This window comes from Oncorhynchus clarkii, chromosome 20 (assembly GCF_045791955.1).
Source record: "Oncorhynchus clarkii lewisi isolate Uvic-CL-2024 chromosome 20, UVic_Ocla_1.0, whole genome shotgun sequence".
Classification (NCBI taxonomy): Eukaryota; Metazoa; Chordata; class Actinopteri; order Salmoniformes; family Salmonidae; genus Oncorhynchus; species Oncorhynchus clarkii.
The window spans coordinates 8,668,618-8,696,127 of NC_092166.1; the positions used below are offsets into that span (position 1 = coordinate 8,668,618).

General features: G+C 42.8%; 1 protein-coding gene across 1 annotated transcript; it reads left to right on the top strand.

Annotated features, from left to right (window-relative positions):
- The first annotated feature begins 444 nt into the window (after nt 1-444).
- On the top strand, nt 445-23,475 carry LOC139375838 (glycerol kinase 5). Its single transcript, XM_071117749.1, has 16 exons — nt 445-1,080; nt 1,256-1,349; nt 3,305-3,380; nt 3,757-3,850; nt 4,144-4,275; nt 5,083-5,158; nt 6,202-6,263; nt 6,427-6,500; nt 7,258-7,318; nt 11,968-12,094; nt 14,849-14,953; nt 15,171-15,265; nt 16,622-16,725; nt 17,968-18,027; nt 19,476-19,609; nt 21,639-23,475. Exons 1-16 carry the CDS (start codon nt 955-957, stop codon nt 21,809-21,811), a joined length of 1,593 nt encoding a protein of 530 aa, XP_070973850.1. The 5' UTR covers nt 445-954; the 3' UTR covers nt 21,812-23,475.
- The last annotated feature ends 4,035 nt before the right edge of the window (nt 23,476-27,510 follow it).

Sequence of the window (27,510 nt, forward strand, 5' to 3'; positions counted from 1 at the left end):
CCCAGACGACGCTTGGCCAATTGTGCGCCACCCTATGGGTCTCCCAATCACGGCCGGTTGTGATACAGCCTGGAGTCGAACCTGGATGTCTGTAGTGACGCGTTTAGCACCGAAATGCAGTGCCTTTAGACCGCTGCGCCACTCGGGAGCCCGATGCATGCGATGGCTGCAGGATGAAGTTGGTGAAGGGCAATTGCAGAACATTTGCAGTCAAAACTTCATGACCTTTGATCACATGATTTCTGTAAAGTTCATGCAGTCGATTTGTAGGTGTAAATCGGATAATTTTTTTTATAATGCAACACACTTTGAAAGGCATGTGAACAACGATGGTTACCGATTTGACAAAAGTGTTCCGCTCGAACACACATATTGACTTTCCCCTCCCCCAAACCCCGGTCTGGTCTCTCGAATCTGCTTCTCGACTTGTTTCCGGAATTATTGTGATGTTGCGCCTCTCGGTTTGAAATCTGTGCTACTGAGTTTGAGAAACACACACACCCACAACATTGTTTTATTAGGCCTACACCATTATGAAATGATAAAAGTGCTGTGAACTAATTAAGATATAATTTCGCCAAAACCTTGGCAGGTTGAACGGAATTGGGTGGGTGGGCGTCTTTTAAATTGTTGTGAAATTGTCACGTATGCTGTATTTCGAAATATTCCGTGGATTGGATGGTTACCGGAATAACTGGAATTTAAACAATGAGTCACCCGATTTAACAAAAACAGACATTTCTCCACGAACAGAAAGACTAAAAATGCTTTCAGTTTTTCACATATCTACATTGACGAAAGGATTCAACTAGGACAGGTGCCTTCTCCAGCCCACCCTGTGCTATTGCCTAGAGGGTGAGGAGACAGTTGTGACAATCGCTTTCACGATATGTGAGGCAAAGGTCCGAAGGAGGAATCGGTCAAACTGTTGCTGAACACAAAGCTCGTGTTACTATGGAGATTCAGAGGAACGGATTCAAAAGAGAAAGTTACATTCTCTCTGTGGACGTGGGGACAACATCGATCAGATGTCACGTTTTCGACAAGGAAGCCCAGATTCGAGGATCATGCATCACCAAGGTATTGGATAGGCTAGATTCAATAGATCTATGATAAATTGAAATTACGTTTATCTGAATTAGGCATGCTAAATAATATGAATTATAATTATTTAATGAATTATGGACCCTGGTTAATGTTTGTTTCTGACACGCATAATCTTCACATTGTCAATTTGACTGGTATATGTTTATAGGTGAATCTTTTGTATCCTGAACCGGGCTTGGTCGAGTTGGACCCCGAAGAGCTGTGGAGAGGATTCGTTAAGGTGGTGAATGGTGCTGTGCAAGGTTTGTACCATTTCCCTCTCCATATTGATAGGCCCACCATGGCATATTTAACCCTCTTCTCATATAGTTCCAGTCCTCTAGGGTTTGCACGGGCTCTGGTTTTCATCCTTGCCTTATAGGTGAATCAGAAACTGAGGTGTTGGAGATCTCTCTAGTCAATCATTGTCATTAACTAATAAGCAAATACTTTTTTTTTTTTTTTTTTTTTTTTTTTTTTTTTTTTACACTACTAGGCCGATCCAAGTCGAGCTGTACTGGGCTGCCCAGGTCAGTCAGAAATGACAATATGGTTTGGGTAGGCCCTAGAGTGTGAGTCAGGTATAAGAGTGAGGAAGAAACATGTAACTAAATTGTACAATTTTGTGATAAAGTGCTCATAAAAGGGTAAATAATTTATCTTCAATACATTTGACACACTATGTCTGTCTGTCACACATATGAACTGATGGGCATGAAGTGGACTGAAATAGGTGCTGTCACTTATTTTGGGTCCTGGTACTGTTTATATTTAGTTTCCAGAACTAAGTTTCTGTGTGTTCCTGAAGTCAAGCACTCCTGATGGGGACGATATTCCTAATCTTATGTATAGACGGCCTGGTCCTAAAATAACTCTCGGTTCAATAACCTTTTGGTTGTTGACAAGGATATCACAGGAAACGGATTGGTAGAAACGGATTGGTAGACTTATAGGCAGGGTCACTGGTTTGGATGTAACAGGAACCAGATTGGTAGATCTATAGACAGGCTCACTGGTTTGGATGTAACAGGAACCAGATTGGTAGATCTATAGACAGGGTCACTGGTTTGGATATCACAGGAACCGGATTGGTAGACTTATAGGCAGGGTCACTGGTTTGGATATCACAGGAATCAGTTCATCATGTCCGACAGAAACCAATCTTGTGGCGTTCTAGAGATCCAAGATGCTGTATCCTTGTTTTAACCTTGAACTAAAACTGCTCCAGGGACACCGCACTGTGGCTGACCCTGGCTTCCAAACCCTTCGGGGTGTTTCTGTGGAGTTTGTGCTAAGGCAGGGTGGCACATTCTGCTCCTGGAGTAAAGCTACAGGGTCTGTGGGGGATTGGGCTAAGGCAGGGTAGCGTCAAAGATTTTTTATAACTAACCCAAGATAGATCACCAGATGTTTCCAATGGAAGCAAATTAATGATAGTGAGCAGAACAAGCAAGGAGGTGGGCAGAGCCAAGTATGAGCTAGTGAGATTCTATTGGCGTGTTCTAGCATTTATTTGCTTATTTACGTTCAGGAACGCAGACTCTGAAGTGCTCGTGTGCAACAACTAAATTCTCCCATGCACTCCTTCTAAACAAGACATTTTTTGTTGTTGACACTTTGACAAAAAGGGTGAAGTCTACAAAACCAGCAGTCCCCTCTGTTTGTTACAGATTGTAATTTTGGAAACGGAAAACTGTATGGAGATCGAATGTTTCATTGATGAGAAAATGAGCAGAATGTCGACCCCAAATTCCATCTCGCTCCATCTTCATCCAGATTGCATTGGCCAGTTCGCTTCCTCTCATCACCATATTTGGTAGTGAGTGGAAACTCCAACCGGATGCTTCGCATTTATACAGCCGGTGAAATATCTGGCTCATTGTTCTGTCTGTGGTAACGCATTCTGGTCCTGGGGTAGAGATGCAGGGTCTGCTGGCTTCTGCTCAGGTTGCTGGGCCAGGGGTGGTCCATGGGTAGTCCAGGGGTGGTCCATGGGTAGTCCAGGGGGGATTTTGGTCTGGGAATCTCTCTCTCTCTCTCTCTCTCTCTCTCCTGACATATTTTTTTTTTAAAGGAAAGGAGGTCTGATGCTAATGTAGTTTTGATGGCAAGCTGTTTTTAGCACGGCCTCACTTCTGCCACAAACACACAAATGTTCACTTACTGATCGCGTTGATGAATGATGTGTATGTTCTTTGTCTCTCACCTGGGTGTTTAGACTCAGGTTTACAGATGCGTCAGATGGAGACCCTGGGCATCTCCACTCAGAGAGGCACCTTCACCACGTGGGACAGGTATTTTTTTTTTTACATAGGCTAAAGTCACAGTGTACGGTCTAGGGAGTACACAGAACACTCAAGGTTAATACACACAGCAGGGGTCAGCAGTGTCACCCTGTGAGGGCCTATGTGTTCGCAGGCTTTTGTTTCAGTGGAGTAACAACACGTGGCTACGGTTAGACTATGGTTAGTTGATTTAGTAGAATCAAGCTTGCTACTGCTTAGCTAGATCAAAAGCCTGCACTCATCAGGCCCCTGTTGATCCCCAGGATGGAACAACAGTACAGTATGTTTGTATCTGTGTTGATATCCTACTTCACACCTCTCTCTCACACACACACACACACACACACACACACACACACACACACACACACACACACACACACAGGAAAACAGGAGTTCCCTTTCACAACTTCATCAGCTGGCAGGACTTGAGGGCAGTGGAGCTGGTGAGGTCCTGGAACAACTCCTGCACCATGAAGGTTAGTCTGGGGTCACCGAGAGGTCATAGTTCAGCTGACATTGTGATAATACAGTATAGGGGCCTCTATCTTTGGGCTCCGATTATTATTAGTAATGATTATGATAACTTGCCTTGCATTTTGCTATCCCAAACAAAATGCTATTACTAGCAAAGCAAATCACATCAAAACATTGATTTGGATTGTACTTTTGTATATGCAATTTGTCTTTTAGCTTACTGTTTATACAAAATAATAAACTAAACAAAATAGGAATGATAACTGTGGCTGTGTTGTGTCCGTGACAATGGCAGGCGATCCACGGCGTTATGATGGTGCTGCACTTCCTGTCCAAAAATAAGCGCTTTCAGGCGGCCAGCCTCATAGTCTTCTCCACCCAACACGTCACCTTCCGCCTGGCCTGGGCCCTTCAACACTGGAAACAGGTGTGTGTGAGGCAGAGAGGTTCAAGTGTTTGGAGGGGGCTGGCGGGGGAGTGTGTGAGGGTGTGTGTGTGTTGGAGGTAGGTGTGACGTGTGAGAGCTTGGCACCTGTTCAAATAGGTGTTAGTGTGTGTGAGACAGAGAGGGAGAATGTGTGGGTTGGGGAGAGAGAGGGAGGTTTTTGTGCACATTCTGTAGTCAGAAACGAAGTTCTGTGGTCAGAAACAAAGTTCTGTGGTCAGAAACAAAGTTCTGTAGTCAGAAAGTCCTCTGCTGTTTCTATCAACGGTATGTCTGACACAATAATGGGCCTCTATGAATGGGCTTTGGTATTATACCTTGACTCCTCAGCTTACTGTGTAACATGACTTCTACCCCAGTTCTCCCTGACTCAGGACACACGTCACATGAGGACTGGCCTTCATGGACTCTGATTGGACGCACTGTAACTGACTGCTATAATAATATCACTGGCACACCGGCCAATAGTGGAGAGAAACTTTTCCTAGGATCGCCCTACATTGAATTGTTGTTGACCTAAATCTAACTATATAGGCTACTGATGGCAGATGTGGCGAAAGCCTACCTGGTAACACTTCAAAACACTAATGGCCCAAAGGCACGCTGGGCTTTTCAATAAGATCATAATACAGAAATATTGTGGTCTTTACAGAACAAAGTCACTGGCCTCCAGTTCTTTTAGTAGCCTTGCATGTGATTATTTAGGAGCTGATTGGGAGCAAGAGAACACAATGGGGACACGGCAAGTGATATTTCTTCTCCTTTCCTCTATGTCCTCACCCCTCACAGTTAAGTCAAGCAGTAGCAGAGGGCAACTGCTGCTTTGGGACAATAGACACCTGGTTGCTTTATAAGCTCACAAAAGGTAGGTTCCCCCATTCTCGTGTGTGTTCGTGTACAGTATGTGACTGCCCAAGCCTGTATGTGCGAGTAGTATTCATGTATATCTCTCAGCTAATTGATTGTGTGTATCTTTAAGCTTTATTTATGATAAGGATGAAAAGAAATTCAATTCATGTTCTTTATTTGAATTTAAAAAAAATCTAATGTTGAACCAACAGAAACAGAAGTCCAACTCTCCTGCTAGACACCTTTTTCTATAACTGTTCAAATCTGTATCTTCAAGCTTCCCAAAATACTGAAGTGTTAAAGGGGAAAATCCACCAAACCAACTCTTTCCTATAATTTACAGTGTTAGATAACACTAGTATGTGAGAACAATATTTTTTTGTGAACAAATGTTTCATTTTGTCATTATAATAAGGTTGGTAGCATCAAAACCCACAATGCAATGCTCTCTATGCGCAGGCTGGCTAGCTAGGTAGCTTGTTGGCAAACATAACTACATACAATAATACCAAAGTCAACATCAGCACGTGAAGCAGCTAATTGTCTGCAAAAATTACCTAAATAAAATGTACTATCAATTTAGGAGTCTAAAATAGCACCATGTTCAACCTGCAGATCGATGTGCCTCACAGCGTGGAGTCTGACATTCACAATGCAGCCTGGACTGAAGAGGCTAAATGAAATGACCCCGGGAATCGATAGATCACGCAGAGATGCACCAAAACAATATAACATTGAAAATAGGCGTTATGTTCCTTTTTAAGCGTGTGTGTGTTTCCATGTTAATTATGATTTGTCACAAGGTTTTGGGTCTATACACATGAACATATGCAGGTCTCCTTGTTTTCTCAGTCCTACTGCAGTACTGTGTCCTCTGAGATCCCTCAGACATGATGCACGACACAGTAACCAGGCAATATGAGTTAATGATACATGTTCTTGGACAAGTTGCAGCTGAAAATGACCTGTTTTAGTTAGAATCTGGTTGAGTGTCTGTTGTACATGGTCCCTGTTTAAATAAACAAATAAAGTCTGTCTCTCTTCTCTAACCGATTCCAGGATTGGTCCATGCCACAGACTACTCTAATGCCAGTGCCACTGGGATGTTTGATTCGTACCAGGTCAGTTTTTCCTTGTTCACGTGTGTAATAACTTTGTATCAGGGTTGGGGTCAATTGCATTTAAATTCAGTTAATCCAGGAAGTAAACTGAAATTGCAATTCCCACTTTTTTTTCATAGAGACGCATTGTGTCTTTGTGTGTGTGTGCGTGCATTCCCTACAGTTGTGCTGGAGTGAATTCCTCTGCTGTCTCGTCTCGCTGCCTCTCTCCATCCTCCCCAAAGTACTGAACACTGGGTGAGTCACATGATACTGGTCACATGACTCGCATGTCTCCCCTTTTTAAATGAATACGGTTGGTTCTCTGTCGAGATTGCAGTCAGAAGTGAGAGATCAGAGGAGAACATGCCACTTAAATGGCTGTTAGAATCCAAAAAGAAGGCCTGTATAATGTAGAGATTAGAAGATCATTTACTGAACTATAATGTTTTTTTAATCACTTGTATAGTCCCCTCCTGTACAATGTATACTGTATATTGTCTGTTGTTTTAACTTAGTTTTCATAATGCAAAGCAAATTTATGTGAAAAACAGACACTAAAATGCTGATCAGCATAGCTACGTTACAGCAGCATACAGAGGCTACTGAGTTCTGTCCTGTTGTAAATTAGCTATCTTCTCTGCAACAGAATGGTATCAACCACATATTTAATGTGTTTGATACCATTCCGCTGACTGTTACTGCAGCCATTATTATGAGCCGTCCTCCCCTCAGCAGCCTCCACTGGTGTGATAGAAACGTCTGATATGGCTTGCAGAGAAGATAGCTAAGTTACCACAGGATGGAAATTCAGCAGCCTCCACTACTATCACGCTTGGTCTATTTGTTCTCTTCTCCTTGATATCTTTTTAATCGATTTAACTAGGCCAGTCAGTTTAACTAGTCGATATCTAGTTACAGTGATAAAGCCAGATTAGATGTTGATTTATTTATTGTCATATATAATACCTATTCATTCATACATGATCTCCTCTTCCCCCTTCTGCTTCACCAGTCACCGCTTTGGCTCAACAGATCCCTCCATCTTTGGGGTGTCGATCCCTATTATGTCTGTTGTGAGTATCTCTCATCTTTGCATCACTATCTCCACGTCTTGGAATGAGTCTGTTATCTTTATGGCTTTACGGTATCTTTGTTTTGTCTGGTCACCAGCCATGCTAGGTCAGTGTGTCTTCAGGTTATTCTGCTCTCTTTGTGGGAATATGACCTATCAAAACATCCACTTGCCTCATTAATTCTTAGCATCAGCCGTTTATTACATGTTTCTAGAAACACACAGGGGAGATATATCACACACACACACACACAAACACACACACACACACACACACACACACACACACAGGTAATATAGTGCATTCAGAAAGTATTCAGACCCCTTCACTTTTTCCACATTTTGTTACGTTACAGCCTTGTTCTAAAATGTATTCAATTAAAAATTTTCCTCATCAATCTCTACACAATACCCCACAATGACATCACAATACCTCATAATGACAAAGCGAAAACAGGTTTTTAGAATTATTTTGCAAATATATTTAAAGCTAAAAACATAAGTATTCTGACCCTTTGGTATGAGACGTGAAATTTAGCTCAGGTGCATCCTGTTTCCTTTGATCATTCTTGAGATGTTTCTACAACTTGATTGGAGTCCTCCTGTGGTCAATTCAATTGCTTGGACATGATTTGGAAAGGCACAGACTTGTCTATGTAAGGTCCCACAGTTGGCCGTGCATGTCAGAGCAAAAACCAAGCCATCATGTCGAAGGAATTGTCCGTAGACTTCAGAGACAGGATTGTGTCGAGGCACAGTGTTGGGGAAGGGTACCAAAAATGTCTGCAGCATTGAAGGTCCCCAAGAACACAGTGACCTCCATCATTCTTAAATGGAAGATGTTCAGAACCACCAAGACTCTTCCTAGAGCTGGCCGCCCGGCCAAACTGAGCAATCGGGGGAGAAGGGCCTTGATAGGGAGGTGATCAAGAACCTGATGGCCACTCTGACAGAGCTCAAGAGTTCTTCTGTGGAGATGGGCGAACCTTCCAGAAGGACAACCATCTCTGCAGCACTCCACCAATCAGGCCTTCATGGTAGAGTGGCCAGGTGGAAGCCACTTCTCTGTAAAAGACACATGACTGCCCGCTTGGAGTTTGCCAAAGGCACCTAAAGGACTCTGACCACGAGAAACAAGATTCTCTGGTCTGATGAAACCAAGATTGAACACTTTGGCCTGAATGCAAAGCCTCACGTCTGGAGGAAACCTGGCACCATCCCTACGGTGAAGCATGGTGGCGGCAGCATCATGCTGTGGGTTGTTTTTCAGCAGCAGGGACTTGGAGACTAGTCCGGATTCAGGGAAAGATGACTGGAGCAATGTAAACCTGCTCCAGAGCGCTCAGGACTTCAGACTAGGGCGACGGTTCACCTACCAGCAGGACAACGCCCCTAAGCACACATCCAAGACAACGTAGGAGTGGCTTCGGGACAAGTCTCTGAATGTCCTTGAGTGGCCCAGCCAGAACCCGGACTTGAACCCGATCTAACATCTCTGGAGAGACTTAAACGTAGCTGTGTAGCGACGCTCCACATCCAACCTGACAGAGCTTGAGAGGATCTGCAGAGAAGAATGGGAGAAACTCCCCAAATACAGTTGTGCCAAGCTTGTAGCTTCATACCCAAGAAGACTCGAGGCTGTAATCGCTGACAAAGGTGCTTCAACAAAGTATTGAGTAAAGGGTCTGAATACTTATGTATATGTGATATTACAGTCTTATTTTGTTATTTCTGAATTAGCAAAGACTTCACACACAGGTCAAATATATATATATATATATATTTATTTATTTATTTATTTATTTATTTAAAATGTATTTATTAGGGCTTCCGGGTGGTACAGCAGTCTAAGGCACTGCATCTCAGTGCTAGAGGCATCACAACAGGACACCCTGGTTCGAATCCAGGCTATATCACAACCGGCCGTGATTGGAAATCCCATAGGGCGGCGCACAAATTGGCCCAGCGTTGCCGGGGTATGCTGTCATTGTAAATAAGAATTTGTTCTTAACTGACTTGCCTAGTTAAATAAACAATACTTGCGATAATGACTGATACTGAGAATGAATGTGGAACAAAGGGGATATTTTGAAAGCAGTTGTCTGTTTGTTTTAATGTGACTGGCCATTTGGACCTTGGTTTATGGACTCAAGGTAAAGTTTCACTGTTAAATACACACTGCAAATATCTTCTCTGTTTTAGTTGACCAAAGCAGGTAGCTCACTGTTCGACAGTTCACTGTCCGACAGATCACCCAAAAATCTTAGTTAGTAGTTTATTGGATGATGGAAATCCCGTCATTTATTTGGGGTAAAGGTCGACATATTGATCGCTTTATAACATGTCTAGATAAAGACCAACAGTACCAGTCAAATGTTTGCACACACCTACTCATATTTTCTACCTACTCATATTTGATTTATTTTACTATTTTCTACATTGCAGAATAATAGTTCAGACATCAAAACTATGAAATAACACATATGGAATCATGTAGTAACCAAAAAAGTGTTAAACAAATCAAAATATATTTTATATGAGATTCTTCAAATTAGCCACACTTTTCCTTGATGACAGCTCTGCAAACTATTGGCATTCTCTCAACCACCTTCATGAGGTAGTCACCTGGAATGCATTTAAATTAACAGGTGTGCATTATTAAAAGTTAGTTTATGGAATTTATTTCAAATGAAAAAAAAAATCAAATATGCAAAGAGAAATGACAGTCCATCGTTACTTCAAGTGCAGTCGCAAAAACCATCAAGCGCTATGATGAAACTGGCTCTCATGAGGATCGTCACAGGAAAGGAAGACCCAGAGTTACCTCTGCTGCAGAGGATACTGATGGATTTAGTTTAAATGTAACATGTTTCAAGTTAAACTAGTTTGTTTGCATCCTGTTTAGTGAATGATTACTGTGAGTATTAATGGAGTTTACGCCATGAAACTGTGTGTATGCTAATTTAGAAAGGTTGACCTAATCAGATAAGAGGAAATTTCCTCGGATCAGAGCGCAGGGTCAGGCCCAGAAGATGGATAGCCAAACAAAGAGAGGACCATGGGGATTCCACAGGGGAAAGGAGGGAAACTCATTGGGGTCATAAAATGTATAGCTGGGGAGGTGACACCTACAAGACGGTGGTGACTAAAAGGAGGGAAGAGTATAAGATGTGTTGTGTAACTTTCTAAAATGGATGCATTTAGCTGATTATATCCTTGGTAATAAACTCTTGAAACTTATCTTGAGCTTTTGGTCTCAATCCCTTATTGCAAAGAGGTAGCAATAGTATTTTTCTATTTAAGTGAGTATCCTTTCATGAGAGTTACCGGCCTCAGAAATTGCTGTCCAAATAAATGCTTCTGAGGGTTCAAGTAACCGATACATCTCAAAGTCAACGGTTCAGAGGAGACTGCTTAAATCAGGCCTTCATGGTCGAATTGCTGCAAAGAAACCACTACTAAAGGACACAAATAAGAAGAAGATACTTGCTTGGGCCAAGAAACACAGACAACGGACAAAAAGACAGTCAAAATCTGTCCTTTGATCCAAATTTGAGATTTTTGGCTCAAACCGCCATGTCTTTGTGTGACGCAGAGTAGGTGAATGGATGATCTCCTCATGTGTGGTTCCCACCGTGAAGCATGGAGGAGATGGTGTGGGAGTGCTTTGCTGGTGACACTGTCTGATTTATTTAGAATTCAAGGCAAACTTAACCAGCATGGCTACCACAGCATTCTACAGTGAAACGCCATCACATCTGGTTTACGCTTCGTGGGACTATCATTTGTTTTTCAACAGGACAATGACCCAAAACACACTTCCAGGCTGTGTAAGGGCTATTTGACCAAGTAGGAGAGTGATGGAGTGCTGCATCAGAGGACATGGCCACATTTTTAAAATGTTTAACACAATCACCCAACCTCAACCCAATTGCGATGGTTTGGGATGAGTTGGACCGCGAAGTGAAGGAAAAGCAGCTAAGAAGTGCTCAGCATATGTGGGAACTCCTTCAAGACTGTTGGAAAAGCATTCCTCATGAAGCTGGTTGAGAGAATCCCAAGCGTGTGCAAAGCTGTCATTATTTATTTATTTATTTATTTATTTATATATATATATATATATATATATATGACAGTATATATTTTACCTTTTATTTAACTAGGCAAGTCAGTTAAGAACAAATTCTTATTTTACAACGACTGTCTACCCCGGCCAAACCCTCGGGATCACAGCTCGGGATCAAAACAGGGTCTGTTGTGACGCCTCTAGCACTGAGATGCAGTGCCTTAGACCGCTGCGCCACTCAGGAGCGAATCGAGGCAAAGGGTGGTTACTTTGAAGAATCTGAAATATAAAATATATTTTGATTTGTTTAACATTTTTTTGGTTACTACATGATTCCATATGTGTTGTTTCATAGTTCTGATGTCTTCACTATTATTCTACAATGTAGAAAATAGTAAAAATAAAGAAAAACCCTTGAATGAGTAGATGGGATCCAAACTTTTGACTGGTACTGTACATATTGATTTGAGTTATAACATGTCTTGACAAAGACCTACATATTGATTGGTTTGAGTAGGATGTATTCCCCCTAATGGCTAAGGTTAGGATTTGGGGTCATAAATCTGTTACCTCTCACCCTGTAGATGGCAGACCAGCAGGCGGCCATGTTTGGTGAGTGCTGCTTCGACATTGGTGATGTGAAGATCACCATGGGAACGGGCACCTTCATGAACATCAACACTGGGAGCAAGCCACACACGTCTGTGGCTGGTACGTAACTAACTGCTTCATCACAGATCACAGAACTATGAGACTGATATTTCACCGCATGTAGACATGTGGTTGACATTCTGCACATTTTTTTAAATCAATGAAACATTTGATCTCAATACAGTTTTCTGTTTCCAAAACTAGAATCTGTTACAGAGTGGACTAAGTTTTGTAGACTTTACCCTTTGCCAAAGTTATACAAAAATGGTCTTGTTTAGGAGTGCAAGGGTGGATTGAGTTATTGCACATGCGCGCTTCACAGAGTAGGCGTTCCCTAATGGAATTATGGAAATACATGCTGGAACGCGCCAATAAGCTCTCGCTAGCTCATGCTTGGCTCTGCCCAGCCCCTTGCTTGTTCTGCCCACTAGGATTAATTTGCTGCCATTGGAAACGACAGGCTGCGGTCTATCTTGGGTTAGTTATTCAAATGACTCAGATATGGACATAGTCCCACATAGCTAGCTAGAGGCTACATCCTGCCTCAGAGATGAACATGGTCTCACTTACCATCACCCTCAGTATGAGAAGTATGCTGAACGGGGAAATCTCCATTGAAATTGCTTTTTAGCTGAGGGCTATGCTTAATCTGTGACTAGGAAATTAGCCTTCAAAGTCAACATGCAATCAGGCCTACACACTCACTCATTCATGGACACAAGGGCTAAGTCGGGGCTGGTGAAAATCCTCCTTAAGAGCTACTGGCTGGGCAGGCTTTTGTTCAATCCCTGCTCTAACACACCAGATTCTAAACTGTAAGCAGGTTTATTCCACAAACATTAACTCAGCCCAGATCCCTATGAAAGGGTTAAAGTTCTCCATCACATTGGATTCTGGAGAGATCAGTGTAGATCTGCAATAAATAAAACTAATCTGAGGGGGGGGGGGGGGGGGGGCATCCAACCTGATAGAGCTTGAGAGGATCTGCAGGGAAGAATGGGAGACACTCTCCAAATACAGGTGTGCCAAGCTTGTAGCTTCGTACCCAAGAAGACTCGATGCTGTAATCACTGCCAAAGGTGCTTCAACAAAGTATTGAGTAAAGGGTCTGAATACTTATGTAAACCTGTTTTTGCTTTGTCATTATGGAGTATTGTGTGTAGATTTGATGAGAATAAAACAAAATAATGTAATCATTTTTTAGAAGTAGACGGTAATGTAACAAAATGTGTGAAAAGTCAAGGGAATACTTTCCGAAGGCACTAAGTGTATTTTGTGGCTTTTGCTGAATGCGTTCAAATGATCTAAACCTGCGCTTTTGCAACTGCCTGTAAATACCCACAATCCATTTCAAAGTGAATAATGGCAGACCCTTGTGGCAAATGGCTTTTTTTGCGTATAGGCCTACTGTACCTCTGATTTTGACTGTGGCACATTGGTTTGTGTAGACTCTGGTTCTGGATGAGACAGATGTTTTGATTCGGTTTTATTTACTGCAGTGTCTATTATTTGTCCAAAAGCTTTCTCACTCCAAATTGCTTTAGAATTTTCACAAATGTCTTAGTACATGTAATTCTCAAACATTCTAAGAATTTCTGAAAATGGGAAAATGACCATATATAAGTTCTCGCTTGTCAGAAAATGTACAAAAGTAGTGTAATATTTTTTCTGGTGGTGTATATAAACAGATTTTAATAAGATTTTATGTTGCTAAAATTCTGTCAGTTCCATTTTTAAAGGGGCAATAACTTAAGTGATAATGCCCTCGAAGCCGGTGTTCGGAGGATATATTGGCACAGGTGTTGTTAGGCCCGAGACAAAGACGAGGGCCGGCAAACCTTACCACTATATCCTCCAAACTATCATGCTTTTAGGTAAAGAGGATAATTTTGTAGATGTATTAGAATGAGTTGGACCAATTCCAGTCCCCTTGTTTAGGGGGTCCTTGGTCCTCTCCTGAACCTCCTTCGGGGCAGGCTAACTCAGGGCTAACTCCATTTATCCTGAATGAAGTGTCGTTTAAAGAGTTGAGGACCAATGAAATCTCATGATCATTAATTTGAGGAAGACGACCGATTAAATATTTTATGAATCAAATGTTTTTGTTGGTGTTTAAAAATATAGTCATGTTAAAATACCTATCACATTACATATTTAGTAATGACAGAATGCATTTGAAACTTCATGCACAGTACTAAAATGTTTGTATGACCATACAATTAGCTTATTTTATCAATAGCAGTGGGATCAAAGGTGCTTGTGCATTCATAACCACACCGAAGACGGCATTTAACAATAACCTAAATAAAGACGGCCCTTCTAAAAGCCTATTTCACACCACAGCCTGCTGAATTATCAATATCACTTCTCTTTCATTAAGATTTTTGGCACAAATTCAAATTTAGCGCTGACTCCCCCATGGATTGATGTTTCAGAATTGTCTCAATGAAGAGTTTGGGGTTCGACTAGACACGTGTAACATGCACGCGCAGTTACCAAGCCTGCTAGAGTTGGCGACAGGCGGACGAGCATTTATCCACCATCGTAGTACAGATGAAGCCTGAGAAGGAATGTGAAGCTAACTGAAGCCGGTTAGCTTTAGAAACCCAGAGAAGATCTAACTTGCTTTTGTAATACATACCACTCAGATTCCCAGGCTTTTCATTTTGTTTTTCTTTTCACAAATCTTTTTTTGGGGGGGTATTCCCTCTAGCTCAGTAGACAACAATATCAATGAATAAGACACTTTTACAAAAAAAAGTATGCAGTTCAGACATTGTCCCAGGTTGCCATGGAAATCTGTTGTTTGTACAGGTCTCTACCCTGTTGTGGGGTGGAAGATCGGCCCAGAGGTGGTGTATCTAGCAGAGGGCAATGCAGCAGACACTGGCACAGCCATTAAGTGGGCACAGGAGCTGGGTGAGTCTGACCACTGGCATGATGCCTGTTTGGCAACAATCCAGGAGCTCTGTAATTAGGATATTCTCAAAAGTAAGGGGAAAGACGCCAACCATGCGTAATTCATATATTGATATTTGATAGAAAAAGGGCATGAAAACACAACGTGCATATAAGTTCATATTTATCCCATAGTTTGGTGATGTCAGAGGAAGTGACATCAGTTGTGTCGTTCCAGAGCTGTTCTCAGATGTACGGGAGACAGATGCCATGGCCAACAGTGTGGCCAACTCGGACGGTGTGTGCTTCGTTCCCTCGTTTAGTGGCCTGCAGGTGAGTGTGTGTATGCGCACAGGAATGATTGAAGTGTGTGTGTGTGTGTGTGTGTTCACTTGCACAGACACACAGACACACACGCGCGCGCGTATACTGTGTATTGGTTTCACAGTGAGAGTGTTAATGACAGTTGGGTGTGCCATCAGCCTATGAGTTTTGTGGTTTTGTGGGTGTTTCTGGGTGACCTTGGAAGTAGTGTCATCATTAATGTGTCTACAGCGTTGTCACAACAGTGTTGTCATAACGTCGTCTTTTCCTTCTCTGCCTACCTTTGTGCAACCAGCTTTTGTAAGTTTGTCTCTTGTTTCATTTCATGTGAGTTTACGCTCCCAAAACATGCTGGAATAATGTTGTGTTTGTGTATATGCCTTTGTTTATGTTTGTGAAATGTTGTTTATATATGCTCTTGGGTTTGGTTATTTATTTATTTATATGTATGTATGTATGTATGTATGTGTGTGTGTGTGTGTGTGTGTGTGTGTGTGTGTGTGTGTGTGTGTGTGTGTGTGTGTGTGTGTGTGTGTGTGTGTGTGTGTGTATATGTAGGGCCCTATAAAATCAGTACAATGTTTTGCCTGATTCCGTTTACTGTTTTCCCAAATTCCGTTTTCTCAGTTTTGTATTTACAGGTTTCTGTTTTTTCCTATTATTTTCTGGTTTTGCCTTTCAAAATCACACTTTTTTTTTTAAATAGAAAAACAACAAAATTGGATGTTCTATGTCCACAACAATGATTAAACCATATCAGGAGACCACTTTTGCGGTCTATGTAAAAAAAACAATACAATACATTTCGATTTTTCGGTGTAGTTATCCTGTAATGGAAGTGTGCAGCAGCCTGAAACCGTTGTTTGGCTAGCTGTGTTTCTGTGGCGATCATGTGATTGCAGAGTTTGCAAAACAAAATGGCCACAGGATTGATGCGAATAATCCTGATCTCATTCTGCCAGGCATATAGGCTACGTTGTAGTTTACATTTAACAGAGGAGGTTTTTTAGGAAAGCCTTTCTTTCTCTGCTAGCAGAAGGTTATCATTAGCATCATCGCTATCGGCTACACAAAGATTAGACATACGCGTGTACCCCCCACCCACATGCACACATTGCTGTGCCGTTGCAGGACAATACAAATCACTGTTGCATTTTGTTGATGTCTCATGATTAACTCATAATTAATTTTGTAATACATTCAATACGTTTATTTGAATATTGTTGAAGTCCATTAGAATATCTAGATTCCGTGATTCTGTTCACGTTCTCCACATCGTAGATTTTATAGGGCCCTAGCTATGGTGTGTTAGTGTTAGTGTTGTGTCCTCACTATGTATGTTTAACGTGTTTGTGTGTTCACCAGGCTCCTTTAAATGATCCCAAAGCATGCGCCTCTTTCATGGGCCTAAAACCATCCACAACCAAGAGTCACCTGGTCCGAGCCATTCTGGAGTCTGTTGCATTTAGGTCAGTGTGTTTGCTTGAGAGTTTGTGCGTGCCTATGTGTGTGCGTAGATGTGTGTTGGCGATATTGGTCAAGTTATTAATATAAATTCTGAATTTATCGATAAAGATGAATTAATTGTGAAATGAATGCGGGCACAAGGGACAAAATGGTGTTTTGAAGACCAAGTAATCTATCTGAAGGTTCAGTGCCTTCGGGAAAATATTCAGACCCTTTCACTTTTTCCACATTTTGTTACGTTACAGCCTTGTTATAAAATGTATTAAGTCCAAAATTTGTCTCAGCAATCAAGACAACACCTCAAAACGGACAAAGCAAAAAAAATGTTTTTTTTTTAAATTTTGGCAAATGTATTACAAATAAAAAACATTAAATACCTTATTTAAATAATTATTCAGACCCTGTTAAATTGAATTGATTGGACATGATTTGGAAAGGCACACCTGTCTATATAAAGTCCCACAGTTGACAGTGCATGTTCGAGCAAAAACCAAGCCATGAGGTCGAAGGAATTGTCCGGAGAGCTCCAGATCTGGGTCGAGGCACAGATCTGCGGAAGGGTTACCAAAAAATGTCTGCAGCATTGAAGATCTCCAAGAACACACTGGCCTCCATCATTCTTAAATGGAAGAAGTTTGGAACCACCAAGACTCTTCCTAGAGCTGGCCACATGGCCAAACTGAGCAATTGGGGGAGGAGGGCCTTGGTCAGGGAGTTGACCAGGAACCCGATGGTCACTCTGACAGAGCTCCAGAGTTCCTCTGTGGAGATGGGAGAAACTTTCAGAAGATGAAGGACAACCATCTCTGCAACTTTCCACCAATCAGGCCTTTATGGTAGAGTGGCCAGATGGAAGCCACTCCTCAGTAAAAGACCCATGACAGCCCACTTGGAGTTTGCCAAAAGGCGACGGTTCACCTTCCAACAGGACAATGATCCTAACCACACAGCCAAGACAACGCAGGAGTGGCTTCGGGACAAGTCTCAAAGTCTGGCAACGACAATCATACCACTCTCAAAGTAGGTCACTCATTTTACCCATTCAAGCAGTAACTGAATGCCTCGATGCCTGTCTGCCTGCTTTATATAGCAAGCCACAGCCACGTGACTCACTTTTGTAGGATCAATCCATTTTCGTGAACTGGGTGATGTACCTAATAATAAACTGTCCACGTGTATATTTGAAGATGGTATACACTGATGTGTGTGTGTGTGTGTGTGTGTGTGTGTGTGCCATTTCGTAGGAACAAGCAGCTCTATGAGACGATGCTTAGAGAAACACACATTCCCATCAGGAAGATCAGGTAGGCCTACAGTGGAGTACTCCCTATACGTTTCAGATCATCTCAAACTATTCTTTAGATTGTGTTGATGTATTGTGGTATTGATAAATTGATCGGTGATTGTTACTGATTTTACGGATCTCTCTACAGTGCCGTGAAAAAGTATTTGCCCCCTTTCACTCAATAACTAGTTGTTCCACCTTTAGCTGCAATGACTCCAACCAAATGCTTCCTGTAGTTGTTGATCAGTCTCTCACGTTGCTGTGGAGGAATTTTGCCCCACTCTTCCATGCAGAACTGCTTTAGCTCAGCGGCATTTGTGGGTTTTCAAGCAGGAACTGCTCGTTTCAAGTCCTGCCACAACATCTTAATTGGGATTAGGTCTGGACTTTGACTAGGCTGTTCCAAAATTTCAAATGTGTTACTTTTTAGCCATTTTCACGTAGGCTTGATTGTGTGCTTTGGATCATGTGTCTTACTGCGTCATGTGTCTTACTGCGTCATGTGTCTTACTGCGTCATGTGTCTTGCTGCGTCACGTGTCTTGCTGCATGACCCAGCAAAACATGGTGCTTCCAGGTGCTTTTTTTTTTTAGCAAACTTGAGTCCACTTTTTGAACGAGATGGGTCCCCTTATGTCTGGCTAAAACCAAACACAAACCTCAGGAAAGGACCTTCCCCAAACTGTTGCCACGTAGTTGGAAGCACAGAATCGTCTAGAATGTCATTGTATGCTGTAGTGTTAAGATTTCCCTTCACTGGAACTAAGGGGCCCGAACCATGAAAAACAAACCCCATTTATTGCTCCTCCACCAAACCTTACTGTTGGCGTTATACATTGGGGCAGGTAGCATTTGGTATTGCGCATAGTGATCTCAGGCTTGTGTGTGTGGCTGCTCGGCCATGGAAACCCATTCATGAAGTGACTAACAGTTCTTGTGCTGATGTTGCTTCGAGAGGCAGTTTGGAAATCGATAGTGAGTGTTGCAACCGAGAACAGACCATTTTTACGTGCTACGCACTTCAGCGCTCTGCGGTACCGTTCTGTGAGCTTGTGTGGCCTACCACTTCGCGGCTGAACCGTTGTTGCTCCTAGACGTATTCACTTCACAATAACAGTAACAGTTGACCGGGGCAGCTCCAGCAGGGGAGACATTTGATGAAGTGATTTGTTGGAAAGGTGGCATCCTATGACGGTGCCATATTGAACGTCACTGAGCTCTTCAGTAAGGCCATTATATTGCCAATGTTTGTCTATGGAGATTGCATGGCTATGTGCTCGACTTTATACACCTGTCAGCAATGGGTGTGGCTGAAATACTAATTTGAAGGGGTGTCCACATACTTTTGTATTTTTATATATATATATATATATATATATATATATAGTGTGTGTGAGACAGGAGTGTGCAAAGATATTTATATATTCTGAGGTGCATGTGTGTGATTTTATTATTTGTGTGTATGCAGGGCGGACGGTGGCATTTGTACCAATGACTTTGTCATGCAGCTGACGGCGGACCTGTTTGGCAGGAAGGTCGCTCGGCCGACCCAACACGAAATGTCCTGCCTGGGGGCAGCCTTCGTTGCTGGACTGGAAGTTGGTACGTCCCGCACACACTCGACATGAACACACACACACACACACACACACACACACACACACTCGACATGAACACACACACACAGGTAGATCTTCCAGAATGGTATTGAGTCTTGCTGCTTATACAAGTAGGACTAGGTAGACTGAGGCAGAATAAGGGATATGTTTGCTTGGGCAGTCGTTTTTACAGACAGTGTGTGTTGTTCGTTCTTGAGTAGATCAAATACATTGAGAGGTTTAGAGGTTTGGAATCAAATGTATTTATATAGCCCTTCAAAGGTTGAGACCGAGTCTGCGTCTTTCACATGGGTAGGCAGACCATTCCATAACAATGGAGCTCTATAGGAGAAAGCCCTGCCTCCAGCTGTTTGCTTAGAAATTCTAGGGACAATTAGGAGGCCTGCGTCTTGTGACCGTAGCGTACATGTAGGTATGTACAGCAGGATCAAATTGGAAAGATGGGTAGGAGCAAGCCCATGTAATGCTTTGTAGGTTAGCAGTAAAACCTTGAAATCAGCCCTTGCCTTAACAGGAAGCCAGTGTAGGGAGGCTAGCACTGGAGTAATATAATCACATTTTTTGGTTCTAGTCAGGATTCTAGCAGCCGTATTTAGCACTAACTGAAGTTTATTTTGTGCTTTATCCGAGTAGCCGGAAAGTTGAGCATTGCAGCAGTCTAACCTAAAAGTAACAAAAGCATGGATACATTTTTCTGCCTCATTTTTGGACAGAAAATGTCAGATTTTTGCAATGTTACTACGTAAATGGAAAAAAGCTGTCCTTGACACCGTCGTGAAATGTTCGTCAAAAGAGAGATCAGGGTCCAGAGTAACGCTGAGGTCCTTCACAGTTTGAGATGACTGTACAACCATCAAGATTAATTTTCGGATTCAACAGAATATCCCTTTGTTTCTTGGGACCTAGAATCACTGCAATAGAAACTTAATCTCCCCCTGTCTCTCTCTCTCTCTCGCTGCCTCTCTCTCTCTCTCTCTCTCTCTCTCTCTCTCTGCCTCTCTCTCTCTCTCTCTCTCTCTCTCTCTCTCTCTCTCTCTCTCTCTCTCTCTCTCTCTCTCTCTCTCTCTCTCTCTCTCTCTCTCTCTCTCTCTCTCTCTCTCTCTCTCTCTCTCTCTCTCTCTCTCTCTCTCTCTCTCTCTCTGCCTCTCTCTCTCTCTCTCTCGCTGCCTCTCTCTCTCTCTCTCTCTCTCGCTGCCTCTCTCTCTCTCTCTCTCTCTCTCTCTCTGCCTCTCTCTCTCTCTCTCTCTCTCTCTCTCTCTCTCTCTCTCTCTCTCTCGCTGCCTCTCGCTCTCTCTCTCTCGCTCTCTCTCTCTCGCTGCCTCTCTCTCTCTCTCTCGCTGCCTCTCTCTCTCTCTCGCTGCCTCTCTCTCTCTCTCGCTGCCTCTCTCTCTCTCTCGCTGCCTCTCTCTCTCTCTCGCTGCCTCTCTCTCTCTCTCGCTGCCTCTCTCTCTCTCTCGCTGCCTCTCTCTCTCTCTCTCGCTGCCTCTCTCTTTCTCTCTCGCTGCCTCTCTCTCGCTGCCTCTCTCTCGCTGCCTCTCTCTCTCTCTCTCTCTCTCGCTGCCTCTCTCTCTCTCTCTCGCTGCCTCTCTCTCTCTCTCGCTGCCTCTCTCTCTCTCTCTCTCGCTGCATCTCTCTCTCTCGCTGCATCTCTCTCTCTCGCTGCCTCTCTCTCTCTCGCTGCCTCTCTCTCTCTCGCTGCCTCTCTCTCTCTCGCTGCCTCTCTCTCGCTGCCTCTCTCTCTCTCGCTGCCTCTCTCTCTCTCGCTGCCTCTCTCTCTCTCGCTGCCTCTCTCTCGCTGCCTCTCTCTCGCTGCCTCTCTCTCTCTCTCTCTCTCTCTCGCTGCCTCTCTCTCTCTCTCGCTCCTCTCTCTCTCTCTCGCTGCCTCTCTCTCTCTCGCTGCCTCTCTCTCTCTCTCGCTGCCTCTCTCTCTCTCGCTGCCTCTCTCTCTCTCTCTCTCGCTGCCTCTCTCTTGCTCTCGCTGCCTCTCTCTTGCTCTCGCTGCCTCTCTCTAGGCTTCTGGAAGAGTCAGGAGGAGCTGAAGAAACTACAGCGCACTGACCGAGTCTTCCTACCCCGGAATTTGTACAGAATGGGTGATGGGGGCACGGAGGGCGAGTACACACCCATTCTGCAGAGATGGGAACAGGCGCTGAAACGCTCCATGAACTGGTACGGCAATCCCTGAGGCTCGTAGGACAGTGAGACCGACGTAGGCTTACAGTTGGGTGGACGCACAGACGGGACCTCTGGTGCTGCTAACCAAAGCCCAATGACTGCCTCTATGATGTCTGACCTCTCAATAGTATCTCATTCTCTCTGTCCATGGGTTGGACAGATGGGAAAATATTTTTTTGTTTGTTTGTTAAATCGTATTATTCGAAGTAAACACTTATCTGACATGACTAGATCTGTAAGATGTAGTATAATCCAACTGTGTTATATTAGTGACTATGTCAAGGAAGGAAGGATAGGACGAAGGATGCATTTGAAAAATATTGGAACTGGGTTTTAGGACCGAGTGGACCTCTAATGCTGCTGAACCTTATGACCTTTTGACTTAAGGCCCTGGCCAGGCGCTCAAGATTATTTTGACCCCATACAACCTTACCTAACTCATTACAGCACACGAGGAAAATGTTTTTTAAACGTTTCACGACTGTGAACTAAACTGTCTTTCTCCCTGTTCCAGTGTTTTCATTGTGTCTGATGGACACCACCCAGGTGTCTAGTCTCTCCCTGTTCCAGTGTTTTCATTGTGTCTGATGGACACCACCCAGGTGTCTAGTCTCTCCCTGTTCCAGTGTTTTCATTGTGTCTGATGGACCCCACCCAGGTGTCTAGTCTCTCCCTGTTCCAGTGTTTTCATTGTGTCTGATGGACACCACCCAGGTGTCTAGTCTCTCCCTGTTCCAGTGTTTTCATTGTGTCTGATGGACACCACCCAGGTGTCTAGTCTCTCCCTGTTCCAGTGTTTTCATTGTGTCTGATGGACCCCACCCAGGTGTCTAGTCTCTCCCTGTTCCAGTGTTTTCATTGTGTCTGATGGACACCACCCAGGTGTCTAGTCTCTCCCTGTTCCAGTGTTTTCATTGTGTCTGATGGACACCACCCAGGTGTCTAGTACTGGAATGGAGGAAACTGAACCAAACCATGTGACCTCTGGTGGTTACTATCCACCCATGCTAGAACCAATGGATTCCCATTGAGACCAATACTCTGTGGATTCCCATTGAGACCAATACTCTGTGGATTCCCATTGAGACCAATACTCTGTGTATTTCCAGTGAGACCATAAATACACAGTTTATGAGATACAAGATTGGCTCACCTTCTGTGGGCCTTCATATATATATATATTTTTTTTTAAAATTGTTTTCTTAAAACAAAATTGGAATCATAAACTATAAGCAAATTATATTAATTCTTATGGTCATAAATTGAATGAATGGTCCCTTCTCAGAAATCAGCAGTAACTGCTCTCTACGGTGTACTATCTCTATTGCCTGGTTGGTTACCCAGACTCCTTGCTCTGGCCAAACGCTTACGCCAGGCCTGCTGACGTTAGTTTCTTCTCTTCGAGTCTGGATCTGAGTACCTCCCTGACACGTTCTAGAATGTAAACGCATTTGAACTGTTCTGACCCTGAATAAAAACCTACTTGGACCTTAAAGTGGCAGGTAGCCTAGTGGTTAGAGTTTGGGCCAGTAACCCAAAGGTTGCTAGATCGAATCTATGATCTGACGAGGTAAAAATCTGTCGTTCTGCCCCTGAACAAGGCAGTTAACCCACTGTTCCTAGACCGTATTTGTAAATAAGAATTTGTTATAGTAAAATAAATCAATAAAGCAATATGTGTCGTTCCTCTTTTCAGTTCGCTGCAGCTAGTGACTGGAACGAGCTGCAACAAACACTCAGATATCTACTGCAGCCTTCATCCTCCATATACAACACCCGTTATGCTAGTAGCATTCTGTTACAGGTCCCCAAAGCACACACATCCCTGGGTCGCTCTTCTTTTCAGTTCGCTGCGGCTAGTGACTGGAACGAGCTGCAACAAACACTCAAACTAGACAGTTTTTTTTCCCTCATTATCTTCATTCAAAGACTCAATCATGGACACTCTTACTGACAGTTGTGGCTGCTTTGTGTGATGTATTGTTGTTTCTACCTTCTTGCCCTTTGTGCTGTTGTCTGTGCCCAATAATGTTTGTACCGTGTTTTGTGTTGCTACCATGTTGTTGTCATGTTGTGTTGCTACCATGTTGTTGTCATGTTGTGTTGCTACCATGTTGTTGTCATGTGTGTTGCTACATGTGTTGTCTGTTGTGTTGCTACCATGTTGTTGTCATGTTGTGTTGCTACCATGCTGTGTTGTCATGTGCTGTTGCCTTGCTATGTTGTTGTCTTAGGTCTCTCTTTTATGTAGTGTTGTCTCTCTTGTCGTGATGTTTGTTTTGTCCTATATTTATTTTTTATTAAAAATATGTTTTTAATCCCAGTCCGTCCCCAGCCTTTTTGGTTTTTGGTAGGCCGTCATTGTAAATAAGAATTTGTTCTTAACTGACTTGCCTAGTTGAATAGATCAATAAAATAAATAAACATAGAGAGAAATTACATATTGGAAGTCATGTAAAGGCTCTATAAAGGCTCATACATACTTATAACAAGATATAAAGTATTATACTGAAGGCATGAAGTAAATTATTACACAATCTTTTAATCAGTCAGTGTTGGTAGACCGTGTCAGTGCCTCATTGCAGTGCCCCACTTGTCCAGGAGAGGGAGCTTGTCACTGCTTTTCAACAGAGTTCAGCAACACCATGGACAATTATACGCATAGAATGCATATACTGTACGCAGGGTTGGCTCTCAAAAGGCTTCCTCTCCTTGTCTACTCTCCTCTGTCTCTGCACTAATACAAGGGCCGTGTACGGCGGTAGGTCACTGGGACACTTGTTTTCACTGATCCAGAACTTTTCCAGAGCAGCGTAATGAACGAAGGAAAGGTGACAAGGAGACTATAGGATTTGATAGAATGACATAATATAATACTTTTGAGAATCAACCCTCATTTGCCTGCATGCTTGAATCGGAAACACTTATTTTTATGTATGTTTAATGTTCTTACAGACACTGATTATTGTGATTGTGGTTTACATGAATTGGAAAGACTTGAACTGTTATTGGAGAGGAATATTGCACAGTGTTACTTTAGCCCCGTGTTCACTTATGAACTAAGAGAAAGTATCTGTTGTCCATGTTTCTGGCATTTCAATGGATTGAGTGCTTCAAACAGCCTACATGGAGATTGTGCTGCTTAATTCTGGCCCTTATGGGCCACCATACCCTAATGTACTATTGGATATTTGTGACATTTTTACAAATCTATTTTGTATTGCTATCCATCTCTCTCCAATTCTGTTGCCTGCCTACCTTTTTATTCCCCAAAGAACATCAAATGCAGGAGATGACATGTTAACCAATAGGATGCTGATGTTTTTACACTTGAACAAGACTATTTGACACCCTACTCTTTATGTATAACTGTTGTCAAAACAGTTGCCAAGTACTTACTTGTAAGCACGATACATTTTTGATTTGTCTATACATCGTTAACCATTTGTCTGTGGATACAATTGGGAGAATAGTGTTGTGTAATAATGGTTACACGGTTAATAGTAACATTAAAAACTTACATGATATAAATGATTGTATTTTGTGGTCAATTACTAGCATGTGCTGAATCACTGTCTCTTTCTGCTTTAACTTTTTCGTTGATGTCCTGCTAAACATTGGCATATTGGCATGGAACACATTGAAAATGTACTTCCCAGAGGAGACTGTCAGCCCCTAAAAACATGGGAAATGCAGTTCCACAGAAAGTTGGTCAATTGGCTTAGAGCAGAGGTTTATGGGAAATCACTTGCACCCAGAGACTTGTGGGAAATAGAGCCCTCAGATGCCATTTTAATGATTGGCTCTCGTCAGCGGCAGTGATGCTGTCACTGTTGCCATGGCAACGGACGGATGAATTGAGAGAAAAAATGAACTGTATTCTTGCTCATTGTGCTGGTATGAGAGAGAGCGGCGGGAAACTAATTGGGCACACAGAGAAGGGCTCTGAAGACAATGAGAGGAGTGTGAGTGTGTATGATCTCCCTCTTGCTGACACATACACACAGGTCCTGTTTTGCCTGTGGGTTGATGTCGCAGGGTAAATGTATTAAGAGTCAGATAGAGACCTGGGCCATGAATCAATACACTAATCCCAATATGGCATAACATATTTACTCTGTGTGCCAGAGAATCCATTTGCTTAAGTGTGAGTGCTTGAGTGAGAAGCGGCAGGTAACCTAGTGTCGGGCCAGTAACCGAAAGGTTGCTGGATCAAATCCCCGAGCTGACAAGGTCAAAATCTGCCGTTCTACCCCTGGACAAGGCCGTTAACCCCCACTGTTCCCCCGGGCGGCGAAGACGTGGATGACGATTAAGAGGGGATGAGTTAAATGCAGAAGACACGGTTCAAATGTGGAAGATTCAGTTGTACATCTGACTTCTCTTTCCCTTTTAATTTGGTGGTTGCAGATATTTGTCCTGTTTCACATTGATTTTCAAATCAACCCTGTAGCAGATGAAGTGCCTTTCTAAAGGGCACTACAACACACCCGCGTGCGGGTTGGAGTGTGGCCTTGGTGGTAATTATGTTCGATAGCTGTACTTCACTCTCCCCTGGGGTCCACAAATCCTACTGTGATAGGATTCTGTGCTATCTTTATCTCTCTCTCTCCCCCTCCCTCTCTCTCTCTCTCTCTCTTACTCAGCCATCTTACATTGTATTTAAGTTATTCTGTATTTCCATGGCAACGGCAATTGTTAAAAGCACCAAATATTTAAGTATGTAGTCCACAGTAGCATAGTATGTAGTCCACAGTAGCATAGTATGTAGGCTACAGTAGCATAGTATGTAGGCTACAGTAGCATAGTATGTAGTCCACAGTAGCATAGTATGTAGGCTACAGTAGCATAGTATGTAGGCTACAGTAGCATAGTATGTAGGCTACAGTAGCATAGTATGTAGGCTACAGTAGCATAGTATGTAGGCTACAGTAGCATAGTATGTAGTCCACAGTAGCATAGTATGTAGGCCACAGTAGCATAGTATGTAGTCCACAGTAGCATAGTATGTAGGCTACAGTAGCATAGTATGTAGCCCACAGTAGCATAGTATGTAGGCTACAGTAGCATAGTATGTAGTCCACAGTAGCATAGTATGTAGGCCACAGTAGCATAGTATGTAGGCTACAGTAGCATAGTATGAGAGACAGACAGACAGACAACCAACCAACTACCAACCAACCAACCATACAATGTTTTTTCCCCCACCTTTATCTACCCAGGCAGGCTGGGCTTCCTCACTACGCGCGAACGCCAAGCAGATGCTTCACATTTATACATCCGGTGAAATATCTGTCTCATTTTTATTTTTTATTTCACTTTTTATTTAACCAGGTAAGCCAGTTGAGAACAAGTTCTCATTTACAACTGTGACCTGGCCAAGATAAAGCAAAGCAGTGTGACACAGACAACAACACATAGTTACACATGGAGTAAACAATAAACAAGACATGGAGTAAACAATAAACAAGCCAATAACACAATAAACAAGACAATGACACAATAGAGAAAATAAAGTCTATATACAGTGTATGCAAAAGGCATGAGGAGGTAGGCAATAAATAGGCCATAGTAGCGAAGGATTACAATTTAGCAGATTAACACTGGAGTGATAAATGAGCAGATGATGATGTGCAAGTAGAGATACTGTTGTGCAAAAGAGCAGAAAAGTAAATAAAATAAAAACACTATGTGGATTAGGTAGGTAGA

Coding starts and splice junctions, on each gene's coding strand:
- LOC139375838 (XM_071117749.1), top strand. CDS start 955: ATGGAGATTCAGAGGAACGGATTCAAAAGAGAAAGTTACATTCTCTCT. Junction 4,276..5,082: donor CCCTTCAACACTGGAAACAG/GTGTGTGTGAGG, acceptor CACCCCTCACAG/TTAAGTCAAGCAGTAGCAGA. Junction 12,095..14,848: donor GCCACACACGTCTGTGGCTG/GTACGTAACTAA, acceptor TTGTTTGTACAG/GTCTCTACCCTGTTGTGGGG.